Below are 24383 nucleotides of genomic sequence, written 5' to 3' on the forward strand. Positions count from 1 at the left end.
GGCTCCTGGGTGCTGGGCGCTGACCGCAATTCTATGTTCACTTTGCATACATTCACTAAGCTATAAACATAGAAGCTATGCTTTTCTGGGGATGCTGTATTACCCTTCAATGAGGAACCACTAAGAAAAATAACATCCACATGAGAAGAGGGAAGTAAGAAAACAAAAAATATCACCCTCAAAGAATCCAAAAGAAAGCAATAAATAGATGAAAGACTAGAAAAGAGGCAAACAAGTAGAAACTACAAAATAAGAGTTGACTATCACCCATGCCAAGAATTACAAGTCAAGTGCTGTGGCTCACACCAGGAATCCCAGCTACTCAGGGGAGAGATTTGAAGGATTGTAATTCAAAGCCATCTCTCAAATAACAACAGAGAAAGTAGCTAAAGTAGTAAGAGCACCGAAGAGTACACAAGCCAAACAAGTGTGAGGCCTTGAGTTCAAACCCCAATAGTGGAAAAAGAAGAAGGGGGGTAAAGAAGTAGTTTATGTGGTAGAATACCCTTTCAGCAAATACAAAGCTCTGGGTTCAAATCCTAGTACCACCAAGGCTGGGAATGTGGCTTAGTGGTAGAGTGCTTGCCTAGCATACATGAAGCCCTGGGTTCAATTCTTCAGTATCACATGAACAGAAAAAGCTGAAAGTGGTGCTGTGGCTCAAGTGGTAAAGCACTAGCCTTGAGCAAAAGAAACTCAGAGACAGTGCCCAAGTTCTGAGTTCAAGCCCTAGGACTGGCAACAAAAAAAGGTTATAATAAATGAGAATGAATATAATAAATGAGAATGAATATATCAATAGATTCACTAGTTCAAAAAAAGCACAAATTTTCACACTGGATACTTAAATTTTGCTATGTTCTGTGTTTAAGGACACACATAATGAAAATGCTAAAATTAAAGGTTAAAATAAAAGTACTGGGAAAAAAATATACTGGGTGCCAAAGACTCATGCTTATAGTATTAGTTAGCTATTTAGGAGGCTCAGATCTGAAGATCACAGTCCAAAGTTATCCTAGGCAGAAAAGTCTGTGAGATTCTTCTCTCCAATTAACAAGCAAAAGAAAACATAAGTAGAGGTGTGGTTAAAGTGGCAGAGACTTGACTGAAAAAGCCAAGCAAGAATGGGAGTTTAAGGGCCAGGAGCATAGCCTAGTGGTAGAGTGCTTGCCTAGCATGGACAAAGCCCTGGGTTCGATTCCTTGGTACCATATACTCACAAAAAGCCCGAAGTGGTGCTATGGCTCAAGTGGCAGAGTGCTAGCCTTGAGAGCAAAAAGTGTCCAAGGACAGTGCCCAGGCCCTGAGTTCAAGCCCCAGGACTGGCCCCCCCACCAAAAAAAAAAAGAATGAGAGTTCAAGATCGGGTGTCAACACATGCACACACATACACACATACATACAACATGTCAAGTAAATGCTAACTAAAAAAGAATGGATGCTAGGCGCCAGTGGCTCACACTTGTAATCTTAGCTCCTCAGGAAACTGAGATCTGAGGATTGTGGTTCAAAGCCAGCCCAGACAGAAAAGTCCTTGTGAAACTCTTATCTCCAATGAACCACTCAAAAACCACAAGTAGCATTATAGCTCAAAGTAGTATAGTGCTAGCCTTGAGCAAAAGAGCTCAGGGGCAGTACCCAGGCCCTGAGTTCAAGCCCCATGACCAAAAATTAAAAAAAAAAACATTTAAAAATGCAGTAAGGCATATTAATAACATAGACTAAAATTATTAATAACCAAGAAAATCCTGTAGGGCCAAAGCATTACTAAAGTTTGAAGATTATATCACGATCCTGGGGAATTTAACAAATAAAGTACCCTAAAATTTATATGCTTAAAAAATAAATGATAAAATAAGTAAATAAAAGCACTTCAAAGGTATCACTGAAACCACTGATAAGCTTAATCTAACAAACAAGTATATAGAATATCATGTCTAATTATAAAATGTACATTATTTTCAGTTACATGATAAGTTATTAATCTTAGCATGTGGTGGGCTCAATGACAAGGCTCAATGTTAAAGGGCTTAGTATCATTCAGACTACATTCTCTAATCAGAATACAAACATGCCACAAGCCAACAAAACTGGGAAAATACTAATGCTTAGTATTAATTAGCATTGATGGGCTAGGCCTAGGAGCTGGCACTCAGGGCCCCAGTTACTCAGAAGCCTGAGGTAAGAGAATCTCTTGACTCTAGGAGTTTATGACCAGACTGAACAATACAGTGAAATCTTATCTCAAAAATCCTATCTCAAATAAAAACACCCACATTTCTGAACATCTCAAGGGTCAATTTCAAAAGCAAATAATTATATTACATAAACATAGAAGATACACCTATAGTGGTTCTTGAAGAGATACATCTAGAGTGGTTCTGAGTTTTTCTTATTTTTGTCAGTCATGAGGCTTGATCTCAGGACCTGTGTGCTGTCCCTGAGCTCTTCTGCTCAAGTCTAGCACTCTGAGCCACAGCTACACTTCCACTTTTCTGGTTGTTAGTTGGATATAAAAGTCTCACAGATTTTCCTGCTTGGGCTGGCTTTGAACCTCAATCCTCAGATCTCATCCTCCTGAGTAGAAAGGATTACAGGCATGAGCTACCAGTACCTGGTTCTTCTTTCTTCTTCTTCTTCTTCTTTTTTTTTTTTTTTTGTTGGTTGTGGGAATTGAACTCTGGGCTTGGGTGTTGTCCTGGAGCATGTCAGCTCAAGGCTACTGCCCTACCCCTTCAGCCAAAGCGCCACTTCCAGTTTTCTGGTAGTTAATTGGGTGTGAGTCTCACAGACTTTAGTGCTCGGGCTGGCTTTGAACCACGATCCTAAGATCTCAACTCCTAAGTAGCTAGGCTTACAGGTGTGAGCCACCACACCCAGCTCTTCTTTTAAAAATCATCTTTAAGTAATTGTGCAAAGGAATTTCAATTCAAGATGTCACTTTCCCAGTTCAATGCATCTTGATCTCTCCCAACCCATCCATCCCCTCAATGAACCTAGATCCCTTTTTACATATGTGCATTGAATATTATTATTATTATTATTATTGCCAGTCCTGGGCTTGGGCTCAGGGCCTGAGCACTGTCCTTGGACTTTCTCAAAGCTAGAGCTCTACCACTTGAGCCTCAGCACCACTTCCGGCTTTTTTCTACGTATGTGGTACCAAGGAATTGAACCCGGGTCTTCATGCATGCTAGGCAAGCATTTTAACCACTAAGCCAAACTCCTGGCCCCGTGCATTGAATATTATAACTGCAGCAAATGTACGACTTTGGATATGTATTAGACAAGAAGAAGGCTAGATAAAAACAACAACAACAACAACAACTATGTTTTGCATAATGAAAGGAAATAATAAAGGGAGAAAGAGAGAGTGTTGAAACAGAGAACAAACATAAGAGAGCTTAGGAGACAATCACCTTTGCTTCCAGGACTGAACCCATAATAAAAGATTCACACCAGCCACAACACACCAACACATGTGAAGATTTAGACAAAATGAGCAAATGCTAGATTGCATTTTTCTCTGTGTAAAGTGCTTCTTAGCACAAATCCTAAACTTGTACAGAAATTGATACTACATCATACTTAAAAAAAAAAACTCACACTGTTTATAGCCAGAACAGTTTTGCGTGTGTGTGTGTGTGTGTGTGTGTGTAGCTTCAAAACTCAGGTGACTGAGCAGAAAAACTGTGGTGTTCAGTGTTTTGTTTTTTTCCCCCACCGCAGAGACAGGAAACCCCACCTGGGAGCTTTAGAAATCTCAAAAGATTATGCCGTTGGCAGGACTAAGCAGTTTAGAACGGGCCAGAGGTAAAGGGCAATCATCTTCCCCCAGGTAGAAAACTAGAGTGTCTGCTCATCTCCCACTGGTGCTATCTTCCTCTTCCCCCTCCCCAAATATTTCAGCTGTTTAAGGGGACACACATTTTCTTGCCTTGCGTATAAATCATGGGAATGGCTACCACCAAATGGACATATCAGTATGAACAGGCTGTCCTTGATGGCATTAAAAGGTCCTTTTTGGCCCGCTCCTAATCAGGTGTGGTGATCCTAAATGCATCAGTAGAGTGACTTGCTCAGAGGCTCGTCCCTAATTGGATGTTAAGGACACTCCAGCTTCTTTCATCAACTCTTCTAAGCATGCACACTCCAGGCAGGAAGTCATCTAGAGCCACACACACTGCACTCAAAGCAGACTCTTCCCAAGATTAGCCCACCATCACCTTCCGAAGCACTCACCTTCTTGATTATTTTTCGAATCGCAAAATACTTCCTGGTGAGGTCCCCAGCCTCGGTCAGCGGGGCATCATAGTCATAGCTGGTGGGCTGTGCTGCGTAGGGTGTGTTGGCCCCTAGGAGATAAAACACATGCCACTGGTTACTCCAGTAGGGCCTGCCTAGGAACAAGTTTTCGGGGGACCCATGACCTCGGGATCTTAAAGAAAAATAAAGGACATGCTAAGTTAACTGCTAAGAGGCACAGAAGTACTTGCATTTTTTTTTTTTTGTCAATCATGGGACTCAAACTCTGGACCTGAGCGCTGTTCCTGGGCCTTTTCTGCTCAGGGCTAGCGCTCTACTATTTTGAGCCACAAAGCCACGTCCAGTTTTTTGGGTGGTTAGTTGGAGGTAAGAGTCTCAAATATTTTCCTGCCCCCACTGGCTTGGAACTGTGACCCTCAGATCTCAGTCTCCTGAGTAGCTAGGATTACAGGTGTGAGCCACCAGTGCCCGACTCACAGAGGTGCTCTTCAGAGAGGTGAGTTTGTTCCTACAGGTGAGGAGCATCAAGCACCCTTGAGTTCCCATAGCAGTCCCCCCACCCACACCCACACCCCAACTCTGTGGAAACTCACAGCTGTCATTCTAACAAGTATCTCCTCCCGGGGCAAGCAAGCTACCTGGATCTTCCTTCCCCCACCCACAATCCGTTAACAACTCGGGATCAGTAATAGCAGGGCATGTGACAAGATGTCTCTAGTACCCCTCTAATCCTGGGTCTTAGTTTTCATGTCTTCAATCTAGGTAACTGAGCAAAGGTCTGATGGAGATACAGATGACTAAATCGAGAATCAGCAGAAAGCTGAGGGGTAAGCAGACAAAAGGAGCGTGGGAGATGACTGCACATGCACAGGCTTTTGCATCTGCAGATACAAAGGAGGCAGCTACTGTGGGCTCTTGGCTCCCCCATTCAGGACAAAGACACAGTCACTACTCCACTGCCAGGGCATGGCTGCCCACATGTCTCAACTGTGACCCTGTGTGGGCGTGGCCTCTGCTCAACTCCTTTCCCTTTTGTTACAAGCCTCTAGGGATAGCCTACATCCAACAGCTGACCAGGACAGTGACAGGTCTGGATAATTGCCTCAAAAGGACATCTTGGCTTTCAGAATTCCTGCTAGTAGGCTGAAGCCATTCATAAAATTATATTACAGACCAACTCTGCAAATCTTGCAGATGTGGTCCTGAGCGTAACCCAAGGGCACCACCTAACACACTGTCCAAGAGCAGAGTCATCCTCGGTGACTAAATCTTGATTCTGATGATGGTGACAGATATAAAGCTGTAATAGTGGAAGACCTTCACATATTTGATCCTGTGGAAGAGTCATCGAGAGAGACTGTTGAGATATCACTTTAGGTCTGGGGACATACTTCAGTGCAAGGTCCTGCCCTAAGTATAAGAAGGAAAGAAAGAAAGGGAGGAGAGGAAGAAGGGGAGAGAGAGAGAGAGGAAGAGGCAGAGAGATGGAGAGGAAGAGAGAGGGAGAAAGAGGAGGGAAGAAGAAGGAAGGAGGAAGGGAGGGAGAAAGAGGAATGAAGAACTAAGAAGGAAGGAAGGAAGAGAAAGTGAGCGAGAGAGAGAGAGAGAGAGAGAGAGAGAGAGAGAGAGAGAGAGAGAGAGAGAGAGAGAGAGAGCGTGCACTCTCAAACCCTTACAATTTTTTTCTTGCCAGTCCTGAAGCTTGAATTCAGGGCCTGGGCACTGTTCCTGAGCCTCTTCAGGCTCAAGGCTAGCGCTCTACCACTTGGGCCACTTATGGCATTTTCTGAGTAGCAGTTTATTGGAGTCTCACAGACTTTCCTGCCTAGGCTGGCTTCAAATCAGATCTCAGCTCCCTGAGTAGCTAGGATTACAGGTGTAAGCCAATGGCACCTGGCTCACACGCTCACAGTTTCTAAGTCTCACCCCCAGAGATCCTGATTCAGCAGCGAGAACCTGAGACAGCAGCCAGCTTTTTTTTTTTATTGGGTGAGATGGAGTTTTGGAAATCTTTTTTGGTCTAGGCTGGATGGGAACCACAATTCTCCTCATCTAAGTGTCTTCTGAGTAGCTAGGATGACTGGAGGCGTGAGTCACTCCATCGCCAGCATTCTTAACAGGATCCTGGATGATGGTCTCGAGCCCATCTTAGAACCAAAACGTTTTGTGACTTTCTCTGTACTTCAAAACCACTCAGCAACACAAGTGTGTGGGAAGAAAGTGATTTTAGGGTTCAGCTTTTATCCAATCTAATTTATAAGTAATTACATGAGGCATAAAATAAAATAGTTGAGCCAGGTGTGGTGGTACATTATCAATAATCCTGGCACTTGAAAGGGTGATTAAGAGTTCAAGGTCAGCCTAGATTAACTTAAAGAGACCCTGTCTATATTTTAAAAAGAGACAGCTCACCAAGTATTAGTAATAAACTCCTTAGACAATGTACAAATAAAGGGCCCTGGGTGATTCTACCACTGATGTAGATAATGAATGAAGGAGATGATCAAGGGGGTTTTTTTTGGGGGGGTGTTCAAAGTTCTCTGCATAGAACCGCCATCTTCAAAGACCTGGATCCCTCAACCAATTAAACTTCCCCCATTTCTTCTTAACAAGGTCACAGCCAGCAAATCTGCTCGCCTTAGGGGAAGCACAGGTTAAAACGCAGCCCTTCATGTGACACATCAAGAAAAATAAAACCACATCCTCACTGAGGGAGCTCACCTTCTTTGTGGCTCCTCTTCTACCTCATGTGGCTGGAGTGGGCGGGGAAGGTTCTCACTCAGGCCTTGCTCTGCACTGAAATCGCTCACCTTTAAGAACTGACTGTACCTCATCCTGGCCGGCACAGTGCAGGCTCAGCAAGTAGTGTCACACATGAGTGGAACACTGTGACTTTCAGAAACAAACTCATCAGGCCTCAGAAACTCAAGCTGGGAATCTGGTGGACTAGAGACCAAGGCTTTCGAGTAGATCTACCAGTTCTTCCTGTCGATGCTTTCAGACCAGCCCAGGACAGGGAAACTGTATGTGCATAAGACTAAGTGACAGGGTGAGAGGCAGAAGGCAGTAGAAAGGGAGAGATGTCATGCTCCTCAACTCTCCACACTATGGGTCTCACAGGCATGGGGTCACACAGAACATGGGGACAAAGACTATATCAATAGGACAGACAGCGTCTCCCTCACCTCTCCAAAGAGACCTGGCCAGAGAACCTGGGAGGGCTGGGTCAGGGACAGACTCAGGTCCCACAGGTTTACACAACGGGCATTGGCTCTGCTTCATTGAGGCCTGACCCTGAATCCAAGTTCTACCCTTTGCCAAGAAGCATGTTGGTCATGTCTGCACCCAGAGGCTCTTATCTATAAACTGGTGTTGACTGCCTAGGCTAGCTGAGTCTGATATGAGAAATAGAAGAGAGGCAGGAAGAGGGCTGATGGATTGGCAGTAGAGGCAAGGGGACAGGAGCTAAGTGAAGACAGCTTTTGCTTCCTGAGTGATGGGATTTGTTTTGACTTTGGTGCGGGCACTAAGGTTTGAGCTCAGGATCTTGCACGCTTGCTGGTTTGTTGGTTTTTTTTGTTTTGTCTAGATTTGTTTTGGTTTGGTTTGGTTTTATTCACTGCTAGTGCTGTACCATGTGAGCCACACCTGCAGCTTGGCTTTTATTGCCAGTTATTAATTGGAGATGAACTTTCAGGTACTTTTCTGTCCAGGGTTGGGTGTTAACATTCTCAGATCTCAGCCTAACAGAATTCCAGGTGTGAGCCACTGGTGCTTCACTAAGTGATAATTTTATTTTGTCTAAATTTCTTTTCTAAAGAGAAAGTACTAAATGGTAAGATTTTTGAGGTGTTTGTGCCAGTACAGGGGCTTGAACTCTGGGCCTCTTCCTTTCACTCAGCTTTTCCACTCAGAGCTGATGCTCCATCACTTGAGTCATACCACCACTTCTGGCATTTTGTTGAGAAAAGGGAGACAAAAGTCTCTCGGATTTGTCTGTGCGGGATACCCTTGAACCATGATCCTCAGATCTCAACTTCCTGGGTAACCAGGATCATAGGCATGAGCCACCAGGGCCCAGTTTCACAATAAGATTTCTAAAAATTGGTCGGGAATTTGGCCTAGTGGTTAAAGTGCTTGCCTAGCATGCACGAAGACCCGGGTTCGATTCCTTGGTACCACATATATAGAAAAAGCCAGAAGTGGTCCTGAGGCTCAAGTGGTAGAGCTCTAGCCTTGAGAAAGTCCAAGGAAAGTGCTCAGGCCCTGAGCTCAAGCCCAGGACTGGCAAAAAAAAAAAAAAGATTTCTAAAAATTATGCCATGCACTGTAAAGTTACAAAACATTCCAGTCTTGCTTCTTCAACCAATCAGCCTTAATTTCATTGCTGGCAGCTGAGCTAGGTGGGTGCTCTCACCTAGCTTAACAAGGTGTTACCCAAACTTAACCCTATCTAATTGTAAAATAGACACACAGAAAGTTTAATATCAATAAGCAACTTCAGTGTGTGTGTGTGTGTTGTGTGTGCCAGTACTGGGGCTTGAACTTAGGGAGATGCATTCTCACTTGGCCTATTTCATTCAAAGCTAGCATTCGGGGCCAGGAGTTTGGCCTAGCGGTAGGGAGTTTGGCCTAGCGGTAAAGTGCTTGCCTAGCATGTACGAAGAACCGGGTTCAATTCCTCGGTACCACATACATAGAAAAAAGCCGGAAGTGGTTTTATTAACATTGATTTCAGTACACTTTTAAGAGTTTTCTAATATCTTCCACTTGGCTGTGACAACAGTAATGACACTGATAACATTGGTAAGCCTGGTCTTCTTCTAGCCCATCTTCTCTGCCAGACAGATAGCAGACAAAGGCGAAACTCCACTTTTTTGGGGGAACCAGGAGTCAGTCATGGGGTTTAAACTCAGGGTCTGGGCACTGTCCCTGAGCTCTTTTGCTCAAAGCTAGCACTCTACCACTTTGAGCTACAGCAGCACTTCTGGTTTTCTAATGGTTAACTGGAGATTAATGGTTAGTTGGAGTCTTATGGACTTTCCTAGCCAGGATGGCTTCTATCCATAATCCTCAGATCTCAGCCTCCTTAGTAGTTAGGATTATAGGCATGAGCTACTGACACCCAGCTTGAAATTCCATTTCTTAATAGTAAATAGTATCCAATTTAAGGTCCTGAGAGATTCACTCCCAAACAGCCTTTAAGATACAGCATTCTGGCATCATCAATAATTCAATGAGATAAATGCAGATGTGGAGAGGTGGGGGACTGATGATTATATACAACACATAATCTATGTGTGTAAATTTAACAAAAATGCTGAGGGATTTATCATAATCTTCCACATAATCTCTCCACATATGGGAATGAAAAGTTGTGCTACCACTCTGAAAATCGTAATGGCTCAGAGTTACCACACAATCCTGCAGTTCCACTCTTACTACAAATCCTAAAAAGGCAAAGATCCAGACACCTATATTCCTACATTCACAGAGCCATTCACCAAAGCCCCAATGTAAAATTATCCCACACATTCGTCAACCAATGAATGGATAACAAAATAGTGTGTAACTGCATCATAGGGCAGAATTCAGTGAAATCGGCGATGTGGTTCAAGTGGTAGGGCGCTAACCTTGAGCTCTCAGGCCCAGAGTTCAAGCCCCATGGCTGACCAAAAAAAATAGTGTTCAGTAATAAACATTTCTGAAGTGCTAACACATTCTATAACATGGATGAGCCTTAGAAACATTAACTTAGCTGGGGCACTGAGAGCTCACATCTGTGATCCTGGCTACTTGGGAGGCTGAGATCTAAGGATCGTAGTTGAAAGCAAGTCCAGGCAGACAAATCTGAGAGACTGTTATCTCCAATTAACCAGCAAAAAGTTAGAAACAGAGCTGTGGCTCAAGTGGTAGATCACTAACTAGCCTTTAGCAAAAAATTTCAGGGACAGCACCCAGGACCTGAGTTCAAGTCCCATGACCAACAAAAAAATAAAAACAAACAAATAAATAATATCCCAATCAACTAAAGCACTAAAGAAGAGGAAAAAAAAACAGGACCAAAGTAGAAAACACAAATATTCATAGTTATAGATTATGTCTGTGTGAATTCCATCCATATACTGTGGTATCTGTAAAGCTTTTAAATGCTTGACATATATACATAAGCATATATATATATATGTGTGTATATACATACATGTCCCTATGTTTATATATACTTATGTATATATACCTGTGTGTGTGTCTCTCTCTCTCTATATATATATATATATTATTTTTTGTCTGTCGGTCATGGGGCTTGAACTCTGGGCCTGGGCACTGTTCCTAAGCTCTACAGCTCAAGGCTACTGCTCTATCATGTTGAGCCTCAGCACTACTTTCGGTTTTCTGGTGGTTAACTGGGCTGGCTTTTGAACCTTGATCCTCAGATCTCAGCTTCCTGAGTAGTTAGGATTACAGGTGTGAGTGACTGGCACCCAAATGTCCCTTGATTTTTTTTTTCTTTTCTTTTTTTTTCTTGCCAGTCCTGGGCTTGGACTCAGGGCCTGAGCACTGTCCTTGGGTTCTTTTTCTCAAGGTCAGAGTTGTACCACTTGAGCCTCAGCACCATTTCTGGCTTTTTTCTACGTATGTGGTACTGAGTGCTAGGCAAGCACTCTACCACTAGGCCAAACTCCTGCTCCTGATTTTTTTTTTTAAGTAAATTAAAAGCCAGGTGTCCATAATCCTAACTACTCAGGAGGCTGAGATATGAGGATTGCAGTTCAAAGCCAGCCAGACCAGTAAAGTCTGTGAGACTCTTATTTCCAATTAACCACCATAAAGCTAGAAGTGGAACTGTAGTTCAAGTAGAGTGCTAGCCTTGAGCAAAAAAGCTTAGGGACAGCACTCAGGCCCTAAATTAAGTTCTAGGACTGGCCCAAAAATGCAGTAAATTGGGCCAGATGCCAGTGGCTTACAACTTTATTCCTAGCTACCAGAAGGCTGAGAGATCTGAGGATTGAGACACAAAGTGATCTTACAAGAGTCTATGAGACTCATCTCCAATTAACCACCAAAAAGCCAAAAGCAGTGGTGTAGCTCTAGTGCCTGAGTGACAGCCAAGAGCAGAAAGCTAAGGTCCTGAGTTCAAGTCCCAGGACTAACATATATACACACAAAAGCTGAAAGTAGAGTACCAGCCTTGAGTAAAAAAAGCTAAAGGGACACTGCCTAGACTCTGGACAATCAAAAGTAAATTAATTTATGTAAGTAATTCTCATCTATGAGACAAAATTAGAAAGTTATTATAGGTACACTTCTTCAAATCAAGTATCAGAATCATATATAGCATGAGCTTCTACAAACAGATATTAGATTGCTCTTACCATTCCAATAGCCAAAATTGGTCCCACCTATAAACATGTACCTACAAGGAAATAAGAGAACACACAGAACTTCACTGTAAGCCAAGACTGTCGGGGAGCCCTTCCCCATGTATCTACTACTTACAAGTTCACACTTGCCCCTCGGGCAAGGATCTCAGTGAGAGTGGAGGTCAATTCTGCAGTGCTGACTTTGGAATGAGGCTGACCCCAGTGGTCTAACCAGCCAGTATAGAATTCAGAGTTGATCTAAAGGAGAAAAGAGGAAGTAGAGAATGCAGTTCAAGTGGTAAAGGGCCAGTCTTTTTTTCTGCCAGTCCTGGGACTTGAACTCAGGGCCTGGGCACTGTCCTTGAACACTTTTTTGCTCAAGGCTAGTGCTCTGCCACTTGAGGCACAGCACCACTTCTGGCCTTTTCTGTGTATGTGATACTGAGGAATCAAACCCAGGGCTTCATGCATGCTAGGTGAGCACTCTCCCACTATCCTACACTCCCAGCCCCCAAGGGCCAGTCTTGAATGAAAAAGCCAAGTGAGAGCTCAATGCCCTGAGTTCAAGCTCCAGCACACACACACACACACACACACACACACACACACACACACACACACACACACACACACACACACACACACACACAGCATGGAGCTTATGATAGACTCATGACTTCTGGATGCTGGGGTACTCCTGTAATGACCCTGTAATGCAGAAAGGGCATATTGACATGTACTATTTAATCCAAAGGTTGGACGCTTGCCATAAGGTCTCATCTTGGCAGGTTAAGGACAGAGTCCATGGGGACTCTTCATCCATAGATTCAATCAAACATGGGAGCTGGGTATCATGGCTAACACCTATAATCCTAGCTATTCAGGAGGCTGAGACAGAAGTCTGAGGATCCTAGTTCAAACCCAGTCCAGGTAGAAATGTCCCTGTGAGAATCTTATCTCCAATTAACCACCCCAAAACTAGAATTGGTGCTGTGGTTCAAGAGGCAGAGTGCTAGCCTTGAGTAAAAGAGGGCTCGGGACAGCACCCAGGCCCTGAGTTCAAGCCCCACAAACAACAAAAATAAATTTAAAAAACAAAACAGAACAAAAAAATCCAGACTGGAAATTAGGCTGGTGGTTCATATCTGTAATCCTAGCTACTCAAGAGGCTGAGATCTAAGGATTACATTTCAAAACCATCCCAGGCAGAAAAGCCCATGAAAGTCTTTTACCTCCAATTAATCAGCAAAAGCCTGAAGTAGAGCCATGGCTGACGTGGTAGAACAGAAAAAGCCAAGCAAGAATGTGAGGGCCTGAGTTAAAGCCTCAGTACTGGCACATATATATACACACAAAAGCAAAAAAGAAAAAGAAAAGCCAGACTAGAGGAGTGGCTCACATGATAGAGCACCAGCTGAACAAGCAAGATGAGGAGCTACATGGCCCTAAGTTTAGGGTTTTTTTCATTATTTAGAGAACACTTTATTAGTTTCTATAATCAAACCCACGTAGATAAGACCTTACATATGTAATACAGTGTGTTTACCTACATGGCCCTAAGTTTAAACCTAGTATCAGCAAAACAAAACAAAACAGTTCAACTGTATTTTTACATGTACAGACTTTTCTTATCATTGTTTCTAAACAAGTGGTAAAAATGTATGAGAAAATTTAGGTGACAAAAATAAATGGCAAAAACAAATAAGAATTTTAAAAATAACTAAGTTAGGGCTGAAAGTTTGGCCTAGTGGTAGAGTGCTTGCCTAGAATGCACGAAGAACCATGTTCAATTCCTCAGTACCACATAAATAGGAAAGGTTGGAAGTGGTGCTATGGCTCAAATGGTAGAGCTCTATCCCTGAGAAAGCCCAAGGACAGTGCTCAGGCCTTGAGTTCAAGATCCAGGACTGGAAAAAAATAAAAATAAATGAAAATGTTTGAAACATGGCTGGGAATGTATCTTAGTGGTAGAGTGCTTGTCTAGCTTGCACGAAGCCCTGGGTTCAATTTCTCGGTACCAATTAAAAAGAAAATGCCAGAAATGCCTCCATGGCTCAAATGGTAGAGTGCTAGCCTTGAGTAAAAGAAGCTCAGGGACAGTGCTCAGGCCCTGAGTTCAAGCCCTACGAATGGCAAAAAGAAAAAAAAAAAGAAAAGAAAAAAGATCTCAGGGCTGGGAGTTTGGCCTAGTGGTAGAGTGCTTGCCTAAGAAAGATCTCAGTCCAAGTTTATTGGCCTATTGGACTGTTAAGAACAATGTAATGCCTACTGTTCTGGGGGTTCCGGGAGAGACCTGGCTGACTCAGGTTCCAGGAAATAGCTCCACCCCAAATCTGTGCATACAGGCTCTGCCCAGCTTACAAACAGAGCTTGGATGAGAAAAGGCTGGTTATAAACAAGACTTGCACACAGGTGCTGGGTGAACAGCAACAACCATGCTAAGGAACAGAAGGGCCTGCTAGGTGATAGTGGCTCATGTCTATAATTCTAGCTATTCTGGAGGCTGAGATCTAACGATCATGGCTCAAAGTAGGCTGGGGAAAGTCTATGATACTCTTATCTCCAATTGAACAGCAAAAAACCATAAGTGCTTCTGATCATACAAAATAATATTTATCAAAATGAAATCCAGGAAATGGAAACAAGAGGGTTTTTTTTCTTTGTTGCCGTTTTTGTTTTCTTATCCTTTTTGTTTGCTCATTATCTGTCTTTGGGAGAGTAAGGGGAGTACAGAAACAGAAGGGCAGAAGGTAAACAAATGCAGCAGAGGACACTATGCTGAAAATGAACTACACAGCTTGTGGGCAGAGATGGAAGGAAAAAAGTGAGAGTAAGGGAAGGGGTGACACTATTAAAAAAGAAATGTAGCTGGGTGCATTGGCTCACGCCTATAATCCTAGCTACTCAGGAGGCTGAGATCTGAGGATTGTGGTTCAAAGCCAGCCTAGACAGGAAAATCCATGAAACTCTTTATCTCCCTAACTTCCAGAAAACTGGAAGTAACACTGTGGCTCAAAGTGGTAAAACACTAGCCTTGAGCAAAAGAGCTCAGAGACGGTGTCCAGACTCTGAGGTTATGCCCCATGACTAAGAAAGAATGAACAAAAGAAAGGAAGGAAGGAAGGAAGGAAGGAAGGAAGGAAGGAAGGAAGGAAGGAAGGAAGGAAGGAGAAAGAAAGAGGGGAGGGGAGGGGAGGGAGGGAGGGAGGAAGGGAAAGGAAAGAAGGAAAAAAGAAAGAAAGAAAAAAAAGGAAGAAAGAAGGAAAGGAAGGAAGGAAGGAAGATTTGGCCAGATCACAACCCAGCCACCCCTGGCCTGTGACACAGTGAACATGGGAACACTAGGATCACTTGTGGGACTTGCCTGTTCCACTCATGTTGGCTTTGGTTTCAGTTCACTGGGTTGTTTCTGCTGTTATCTATGGATCCAAAGGGTTATGTCACCCCCATACCCCATACCCCATATGTTGATCCCACAGCCAGATAAATACACCATGTCACCTCCCTCTTGAACCCCCAACCTGTGAAAGAGTTGGCATGAGCCAACAACGGTCTCTACCCCGTTCTAATTCTCACCAGAGGTCCTTTGGGCTCAACATGCCTTTGGTGTAGGAAGGCCTTTGTGACGTTGAGTTCTGAAAAGTAGAAGAGGAAAGGAAAGGTCAGCTACCAGAATGGTGGGAAGCTAAGTGACAAGGGCCTCCACAGGACTGGAGCTGATTCCTGCTATGAGTGGAGTTGTACTAAGTGCTCAAAATTCTTGATTTGGAATGTAATCTCTAATATGACAGTATTAAGAGGTGGGATCTTAAGCTGGATTACACCTGAGGATCAGGTTCCAAATCAGCCCGGGAAGACCAGTCTAAGAGATGCTTACCTCCAGTTAGCCATCAAAAAGTTGGAAGTAAGCCAGGCCCTTGGTTGTGGCTCTCTGCTATAATCCTAGTTACTCAGGAAGCTGAGATTTGAGGATTGCAGTTCAAAGCCAGCCCAGGCAGGAAGATCCATGAGACTCTTATCTCCAATTAACTACCAGAAGTGATGCTGTTGCTCAAAGTGGTAGTGTGCTAGCTTTGCACAAAGAGCTCAGGGATAGTGCCTAGACCCTGAGTTCAAGCCCCAGAACTGGCATTTAAAAAAATAAAAAGGCTGAAGGAAGCTCTCTACCCATATCTGCTAGGAGAGAACGCAGCAATGATCAGGTACCTTTCAAACAGATGGCCCTGGGAAAACACTGAATCTGCAGTACCTTGGGCCTCCCAGCATCCAGAACTGTGAGAAATATAAACTTCAGTTGTTTATAAATTAACCAGTTACAGAAGTGGAGCTCTGGCTCAAAGAGCCAGAACAACAACAAAAAAATAACTCAAGCAGCTGGTGGCTCATGTCTGTAATCCTAGCTACTACTCAGGAAGCTGAGATCTATAGATCATGGTTCAAAGTCAGCCAGGGCAAGAAAGTTCATGAGATTCTTACCTCTAATGAACCACCAGAAAACCAAAAGTAGTTCTGTGGCTTAAAGTGGTGGAGTGCTAGCCTTGAGCAACAAAGCTCAGGGACAGGGAATAGGCCCTGAGTTCAAGCCTCATGACCAACATACATACATACATACATACATACATACATACATACATACATACATACACACACACACACACACACACACACACGAAATTACCTAGTGAAAGGCAATTCAAGGTAGCTTGGGCAGTAAAATACATGAGATTCTAATTTCCAATTAGCTATTAAAAAAAATAAAAGCTGGATATGGAGCTGTGACTCAAGTGGTAGAGTGCTAGCTTGGTGTATAAAAGCTAAGGGACAGCATCCAGGCCCTAAGCTTACTCCCCCCAGTACTGGTAAACACATACACACAAAAAAGCAAAAGGTCTAGGAGAATGGCTCCAACTGGTAGAAGCTTTGTCTAGCAATGAAGAAGTCCAAGTTCAAATTCCAGTACTACACACACAAACCACACTAATGCTATAGCCTACAAACTTTAAAACATTATAATTTTTTCCATAATGCCCTTCAATGGCAAAATAAATAAGTAAATAAAGTCCAGTTTAGGAGTCCCTCCAGGGTCCTGCCTGGCCCTGGCCTGTCACATTCTTCAAGAATGCTGCTCTCAAAATCTACACAAAGGATCCATTAACTTTTTTTTTTTTTTAATCAGCAGAAGCATTTGAACCATACAACCTTGCCCATTCAGAACATTTGCTGAATCTTAAGTCTGCCAGGACAATTTCCCTAGCATCTGGCAAATGCTGCAGCTCTGAGTTATGTAAAAAGATAGTTTACCTGACAAATATCTTTTTTTTTCCCCCTTCTTTTGCCAGACTTAGGGCTTGATCTCTGGGTCCGAACACTGTCCTCAAGCTTCTTTTGCACAAGGCTAGCACTCTTATCACTTGAGCCACAGCTCCCACTTCTGGCTTTTTAGGTAATTTACTGGAGATGAGTTTTATAGACTTTCCTGCCCTGCTTGGCTTCGAACCTTGATTCTCAGATCTCAGCCTCCTGATCCTAGCTACTGTTAGAGTTACAGGTGTGAGCCCCAGTGCCTACCCCTGACAGACATCTTAACAGTAGGGCCCAGCTCACAGGCTGTGAACACCAGTCAGTGGCTGATTTCAACATGTGCAAGGCCACAACACAGCCCTGACAAGATGAGAGAGACAGGGAGAGCTGGGTAGGGAAAGAGGGCACAGAAGAGAGGAGATGAAAAGTGGGCAGAAGAGGCCAGGGGAGAGAACAGAATGCACAGTGAAGGAGAGGTGGCCAGGGAAGGCTAGAGAGGGGAGAAGAGAGAAGAAGGAAGGGGGTGGAGGGGAGGTCGGGGAAGGAGAGCACATGAAGGATAGGGCAGCAGAGGGGATGGAAGCGCAGGACATAGAAAAGGAAGACGAGGAGGAGAGAAGGGTAGGAAAGAGAAGGGCTGGGGAGGGCAGGCAGGGGAGGGCTGAGGAAGGCAGGAGAGAGGTAGGCATAAAGGGCAGGGAAGGGCAGAAAAGTCTGCCTGAGACTGCTCAGCCCCTTATCCTGCCTAAGCAGTCCAGCCAATTAGAGAGGATACACCAGAGTCCAGGCTAGCTGTACCTGCGTGGACATGAAGCCACACTGGAAACCTCTCGCCTAATGATAGAGTTAAGATAACTGCCAAGAAGGGGTGCAAAACTCCATTTTACCTGTTTCTTGATGCTGTAATTTAGATCTTATAAATCCCCTACAGGTTTATGATGATACAGGTAAGCTGTAGAAGTTTTAAGATGTGGGCCTAAGCTGGGTACTGGTGGTTCAACCTGTAAGCCTAGCTACTCAGAAGGCTAAGATTTGAGGATCAAGGTTCAAAGCCAGCCTGAGTAGGAAAGGCCAGGAGAGTCTTGTTTACAACTAACCACCAAAAATCTCCAGTAGAACTGTGGTTCAAGTAATAGAGCAACAGTCCTGAGTGAAAAAGGGACAGCACCCAGGTCTCAGTACAGTCACAGTCTCATACACACAGGCACAAAACTATGTGGGGTCTAGTAGGAGGTTTTAGGTTACTGGAGGATTATGAGAGCCTGGTCTCTTCCTCCCCTTTCTCTTTTACTCCCAAGCTGAATATATACTGAATCAAACAGCAACAGCACAATTTAAAACTGTGTGAACCAATATAAACCTTCTCTCTTTTTAAGTGGATTGTCTTAGGTATTATGTTGCAGTAACAGATGAGCGTACTTAATAAAGAAAAATCTGAGAGATCTCATTGAATCTGCTCATGCCACTTAAAACAATAGCTGCTGCCTACAGTGACCAAAACTGCATTTTATTTTATTTTATTTTCTTCCTTCCTTCCCTCCTTCCCTCCTCCTCCTCCTCCTCCTTCTTCTTCTTCTTCTTCTTCTTCTTCTTCTTCTTCTTCTTCTTCTTCTCCTCCTCCTCCTCCTCCTCCTCCGCCTCCTCCTCCTTCTCCTCTTCCTCCTCCTCCTCCTTCTCCTTTTTTTGGTTGGTTGTAGGGCTTGAACTCTAACCCTGGGCTTTTTTTTGTTCAAGGCTAGTGCTCTACCACTTTGAGCCACAGCACCACTTCCAGTTTTCTGGTGATTAATTAAAGATAAATCTCAAAGACTTTCCTGTCCAGGCTGGCTTTGAACCACAATCCTCAGATTTCAGCCTCCTGAATAGCTAGGATTATAGATATGGGCCACCAGTGCTCAGCCATAAGCTACAATTTCTAGTTACTATACAAACACTGACCTGCTCCGAAGTCCACTGTGGCATAGAGGCCCTGTAGGGTACCACATTTTAGGAATTCTTTATTTGCCCCATCAGTGGTGAACAGAAACACGTCATCACCCAAATAGTAGCGAAAGCGTTTTTGCAGGAAACGCATGTAGTCATAATCACAAGCAAAGTAGGAGCCATACTCATTTTCAACCTGCGAATTTAAAAAAGAGGAAAGGGAATCAGTAAATCCTGTGTGGACATCCTAATGCAATCTTTTCTTTTTCTTTCCTCCCCAATACTGAACTTGAACTCATGCCCTGGATGCTAGTCCTTGGCTTTTTCACTCAAGGATGGTACTCTACCACTTGAGTTACAGCTCCATTTCCAGCTTTTTGTTGGTTAACTGGAGATAAATGTCTCATTGACTGTTTGGGCTGGGTTCAAACTGAGATCCTCAAAACAAAGCCTCCTGATCAAAGCTAGGATTATAGGTTCAAGCCACTAGTGCCTGGCCTAATGCAAACTTTTTGGGGAACATTTTTGGCTGAAATGACAAGACCTTGAGGTCACCAGGAGAGTCTCTTCTGAGACATCAAAACTAGTTTTTTGTTTTTTAAAGCAATTCAATCCAGAAAGTGACCTTCCATGAATCCTTCCTACCAACAGAAAAGTAAAATACCAACTTGGTTTTTAGATTGTAATAACATTCTCCTCAATAATAACCGATACTTTGATCTTATATAAATATCTTCCCATGGCATACAGAAAAGAAAATGTTGAAAAGAAATCATCAGGTAAAAAGTGAGGGAGGAGTTGACACTATTTTAAAAATGGCACTCATTACTTGACTTATGTAACTCTCTGCAGATCACCTTTACAGTAAAATTTAAATTAAAAGACAAAAAAATCGTCCACCAGGCACTTGTGACTCATGGCTATAATCGTGGCTACTCAGGAGGCTGAGATCTGAGGATCTGAGGGTCATGGTTCATAGCCAGCCCAGGAAGGAGTCCCTGAACTTTTTTTTTTTTTTTTTTTTTTTGCCAGTCCTGGGCTTGAGCTCAGGGCTTGAGCACTGTCCTTGGACTTTCTCAAGGCTAGCACTCTACCACTTGAGCCTCAGCACCACTTCCGCTTTTTGCTATGTATATAGGGTACCGAGGGATCGAACCCGGGTCTTTGTGCATACTAGGCAAGCACTCTACCACTAGGCCAAACTCCCGGCCTGGAATCCCTGAACTCTTATCTCCAATTAATTACCAGAAAACAAGAAGTGGTACTTGTGGCTCAAAATGGTAGAACACTAGCCTTGAGCAAACAAGACACAAGACAGTACTCTGGCCCTGAGTTCAAGCCCCACCCACAAACAACAACATCTACTAATTCCATCTGTGAGAAAGTTATCTTTCTTTTTCTTTCTTTTTTTTTTGTGTGTGACAGTTCTGGGGCTTAAACTCAGGGCCTGAGCACTGTCCCTGGGCTTTCTCAAGGCCAGAGCTCTACCACTTGAGCCACAGCACCACTTCTGGCTTCTGTGTATGTTGTACTCAGGAATCGAATCCCAATCTTCATGCATGCTAGGCAAGCACTCTACCACTAAGCCAAATTCCCAGCCCCAGACAAGTATCTGTCTTATGATAGTGATTTGCTTCCTTCCCATTAATCTTGAGAGGACTATTTTTCTGAAAGGTTTCTGCTTTGACTTGGCCTTTGTTAATTACATTTTAGTTATACACATCCCTGTCCTATGTATTTCAATTAAGACACCTGTTAAAAGTTCCTTGAATTTTACTTATATACTATGAAGTAAGCCACATCCATTGCAGATTGTGAACCTGAGCTCAACCAGAGTGAGCAAAGTAGCGGGGCCTGCTGCATTAGGGACAGAAAGGGAGCAGCCTGCCTGCTTGGGGTGCTTATTTGCCAGCTTTTTGGCTGATGGCACATAGTTCTGCTCGAAGTGGTGAAGTGCTAGCCTTGAGCTGAAATGCTGAGGGACAGTGCCCAGGCCCAGAGTTCAAACCCCATGACAAAAAAAAAAGTAAACTTTGCCTTAATGAGTTCTTTTCTAGCTAGTCTGTTTATTCCTATGTGACACCTCAATATCTCAAGCGATTTCTAAGACATAACCACTGTAAGTATTTAAGTAGATGGCCCTCCAAGTTTACACAATATACATAGTATTTTCTTTCCTCAAAGTGGTATATTATTTACACCAATTATAATAATATTTTTGGCTGTTTTCTTTTTTTTTATAGGTCATGGGGCTTGAACTCTGGGCCTGGGCACTGTCCCTGAGCTCTTCAGCTAAAGGCTATTGCCCTATCTCTTGAACCACAGCCCCACTTCCCTGTTTTCTAGTGATTAAGAGGAAATAAGAGTCTCAGTTCTTTAGTGCCTGGGGCTGGCTTTGAACCTCAGTCCTCAGATCTAAGCCTCCTGAGTAGCTAGGATTACAGGCGTGAGCCACCACGCCCACCTGGCTAGTACCAAGAGCTTTAAGTCAGAACCTCATGTTCTTGCATGGCATTCTCGCATGGCTTTCTTGCTTGGTTTTCTTGCTCATGTCTGGTATTATGCTACTTGAGCCATGCCTCCAGTCTGGCTTTTTGCTGGTTAATTGGAGATGAGTCCCTTGGATTCTTCTGCCCAGGCTGGCTTCAAACTGAGATGCTCATATCTCAGCTTTCTGAGTAACTACCACTATAGGTATGAGCCACCAGTTCCTAGCTTCTACTCTCTTTATATATAAAACACAGGTATATGTTTATACACAATACAGTATGTCCATACATAAATATGAACAAACTTCCAATATCCCAGACATCATTTTCCATGAGGGAATGGAAGGAAAAGCACTAAGAAATAAAACCTAAGAAAGTTTCCTAGGGAGAAAAAGAAAATAAAGTCACAAAATATTGCTCTTGAATAAAATGAACTTTCAAATTTACCCACTACAACAAAAAATACTTAGAAATATAATATATAGGGGGCTAGGAATGTGGCTTAATGGTACAGTACTTGCATAGCATGCATGAAGCCCTGGGTTCAATTCTTCAGTACCACATAAGCAGAAAAAGCCGGAAGCGGTGAGGTGGCTCAGGTTGGCAGAGTGCTATCTTTGAGCAAAAGTAGTTCAGGGACAGTGCCCAGGCCCTGAGTTCAAGCCCCAGGAATAGTAGCAAGAAAGAGAGAGAGGGAGGGAGGGAGGGAGGGAGGGAGAGAAGGAAGGAGGGAGAGAAGGAAGGAGGGAGGAAGGAAATATAATGTATGAAAGAAATGTGATACTGAAAAATATACCATACAATACTCAGGAGAAACCTCAAGAACACTCAAGACAATTTCCATGAAAGCCAGGACAGAAGAAAATGGAGTATGATCAAGGACACCTGGGAACCTTTTAGGGTGCTGTTTCCTGTCCTTAGATGGTGCTATGTGGGTGCTTATGTTACAACAATTCAACATTTGTGTAAGTGTACTATATTTCCTAACTTTATAGAAAATTGTTTTAAATGTCTAAGAATAAAATTTCAACCTGCAGGGTAGGTACAGTGGTTCACACCAGAAATCCTAACTACTCAGAGGGTACAGATCGGAAGAACTGAAGTTTAAAGCTAACCTAGGGAAACATGTACCTCTCACCCTAGAGGAGGCATAATTAGGAGGGTTGTAGTCTGGGCCAACCCAGGAAAATATGCCAGACTCTGTGAAAAATTAAAGTAAAAATGAAAAATGGTTGAAGAATCAGGCACTGGTGGTTCATATCTATAATCCTAGCTACAGGAGGCTGAGGTCTGAGAAGCATGATTCAGGTGGGAAAGTCTGGGAAGCTCTTACTCCAATTAACCACCAGAAAACTGGAAGTGGAGCTGTGGCTCAAAGTGGCAGAGCACTAGCCTTAAGCAGAGAAGCCCAGGGACAGGGCCCAGGCCCTGAGTTCAAGCCCCATGACCAACAACAACAAAAAAGGAGATATTTGATATATACAGAGTAGAAACAAAATTCTACCCTGGGTAATTTTTGCTGACACTCTTGTCTCATGAAAGTTCCTTTGAAATAATTGAGACGGGTGCTAAGAAAAATTCTGCAAATTCTGGTAAGGTTCTTTTTTTCCCTCATTTTCTCTCCCCCACTCCCGCCCACTCCCTTTTTAAGAGCTACCTAAATGACTATGTCTTCATCATTTGGCTGCCAAGAAATTCAGAACTAAATTTATGGGTCAACTGTAGCAACTAAGCAAGCCAAGAGCCTTTACATCTATGTTCTTTTCTGCCACCAGCCTTGGTTTTCTTCCCATCATCCTACTTACTCATTATATTTATCCATTATTATTGTAATATACCAAAAAACAAAGTGGCTTATAATGAATACATGGACATTTATTTATTATAGGGAGGAGAGGAAGACAGGAGGGAGAGAAAGAATAAAGAGAGAGACATTTATAAAACAAAGCACAGAGGAAGTCTAATTCACACCTATAATCTTAGCACTCAAGAGGCAGAGATATATGAAGATCACATTTTAAAACCAGCTTGGGCTGGAAAGTCTTATCTCTAATTAGAAAAAGAACAACTGAAGGGACTGGGAATATGACTTAGTGGTAGAGTGCTTGCCTAGCATGCACCAAGCCCTGGGTTTGATTCCTCAGTACCACCTAAACAGATAAAGCTGGAAGTGGTGCTGTGGCTCAAGTGGTAGAGTGCTAGTCTTGAGCAAAGGAGGCTCAGGGACAGTACCCAGGCCCTGAGTTCAAGCCCCAGAACTGGCACAAAGCAAAAAATAACAATGGGCCAGGAGTGTGGTCTAATGTTAGAGTGCTCACCTAGGATGCATGAAGCTCTGTGTTCCATTCCTTGGCACCACACACACAGAAAAAGCTGAAAATGGTACTGTGACTCACGGACATGGCTGGGAGTTTGGCCAAGGGGTAGAGTGCTTGCCAGGCATGCACGAAGACCAGAGTTCGATTCCTTGGTACCACATAGACAGAGAAAGCCGGAAGTGGTGCTGTGGCTCATGTGGTAGAGCTCTAGCCTTGAGAAAGCCCAAGGACAGTGCTCAGGCCTTGAATACAAACTCCAGGACTAGCCCCCCCACCCCCCCAAAAAAGCTCAGGGACAAAGCCCAAAGCAGAGTTCAAGCCCCAGGACTGGCAAAAACAACAACAACAACAAAAATGCCTGAAGTGGAGCTGTGATTCAAGTGGTAGTGTAGTAGCCTTGAACAAGAAAACCTCAGGGCCATCCATTAGAAAGAATTTATTTTGTCATGTGCAGAGAAATGGGTGGACTTAGAACAAATCATGTTAAATGAGGTAACCCAAGCTCAAATAGACAATCCCTACGTGAAAGTTAGATCTAAAATATAACTGGATATGATAACCTACACATAACTCCAGGCATTCACACATAGAGGATACCAATAGGGGAAGACCCAAAGGCATAACTGCCCTGAACACACAAAATGCTATCTATTGAAAGAAATTCCAGGAAACAGAAACACGAGTTATTTCTCTTTTTCTTTTCCTGCTTCTTATGGAGGAGGCAA

The 24383-nt window shown here is 43.4% G+C and overlaps 1 protein-coding gene across 1 annotated transcript in view; it reads right to left on the bottom strand.

Moving 5' to 3' along the window:
• The window catches only part of Glb1 (galactosidase beta 1), a 97419-nt gene that overhangs the window by 43275 nt on the left and 29761 nt on the right, over nucleotides 1-24383 (bottom strand). Inside the window, exons 6-10 of the mRNA XM_090351810.1 lie at nucleotides 18867-19047; nucleotides 15204-15262; nucleotides 11764-11885; nucleotides 11640-11680; nucleotides 4243-4355 (exon numbers count right to left, since the gene is read on the bottom strand). Coding sequence (XP_090207936.1) covers nucleotides 4243-4355; nucleotides 11640-11680; nucleotides 11764-11885; nucleotides 15204-15262; nucleotides 18867-19047 — 516 coding nt within the window. The remainder of the gene's footprint in view (nucleotides 1-4242; nucleotides 4356-11639; nucleotides 11681-11763; nucleotides 11886-15203; nucleotides 15263-18866; nucleotides 19048-24383) is intronic.

Source organism: Megascapheus bottae, chromosome 18 (assembly GCF_031878675.1).
Source record: "Megascapheus bottae isolate mThoBot1 chromosome 18, mThoBot2.hap1, whole genome shotgun sequence".
Classification (NCBI taxonomy): domain Eukaryota; kingdom Metazoa; phylum Chordata; class Mammalia; order Rodentia; family Geomyidae; genus Megascapheus; species Megascapheus bottae.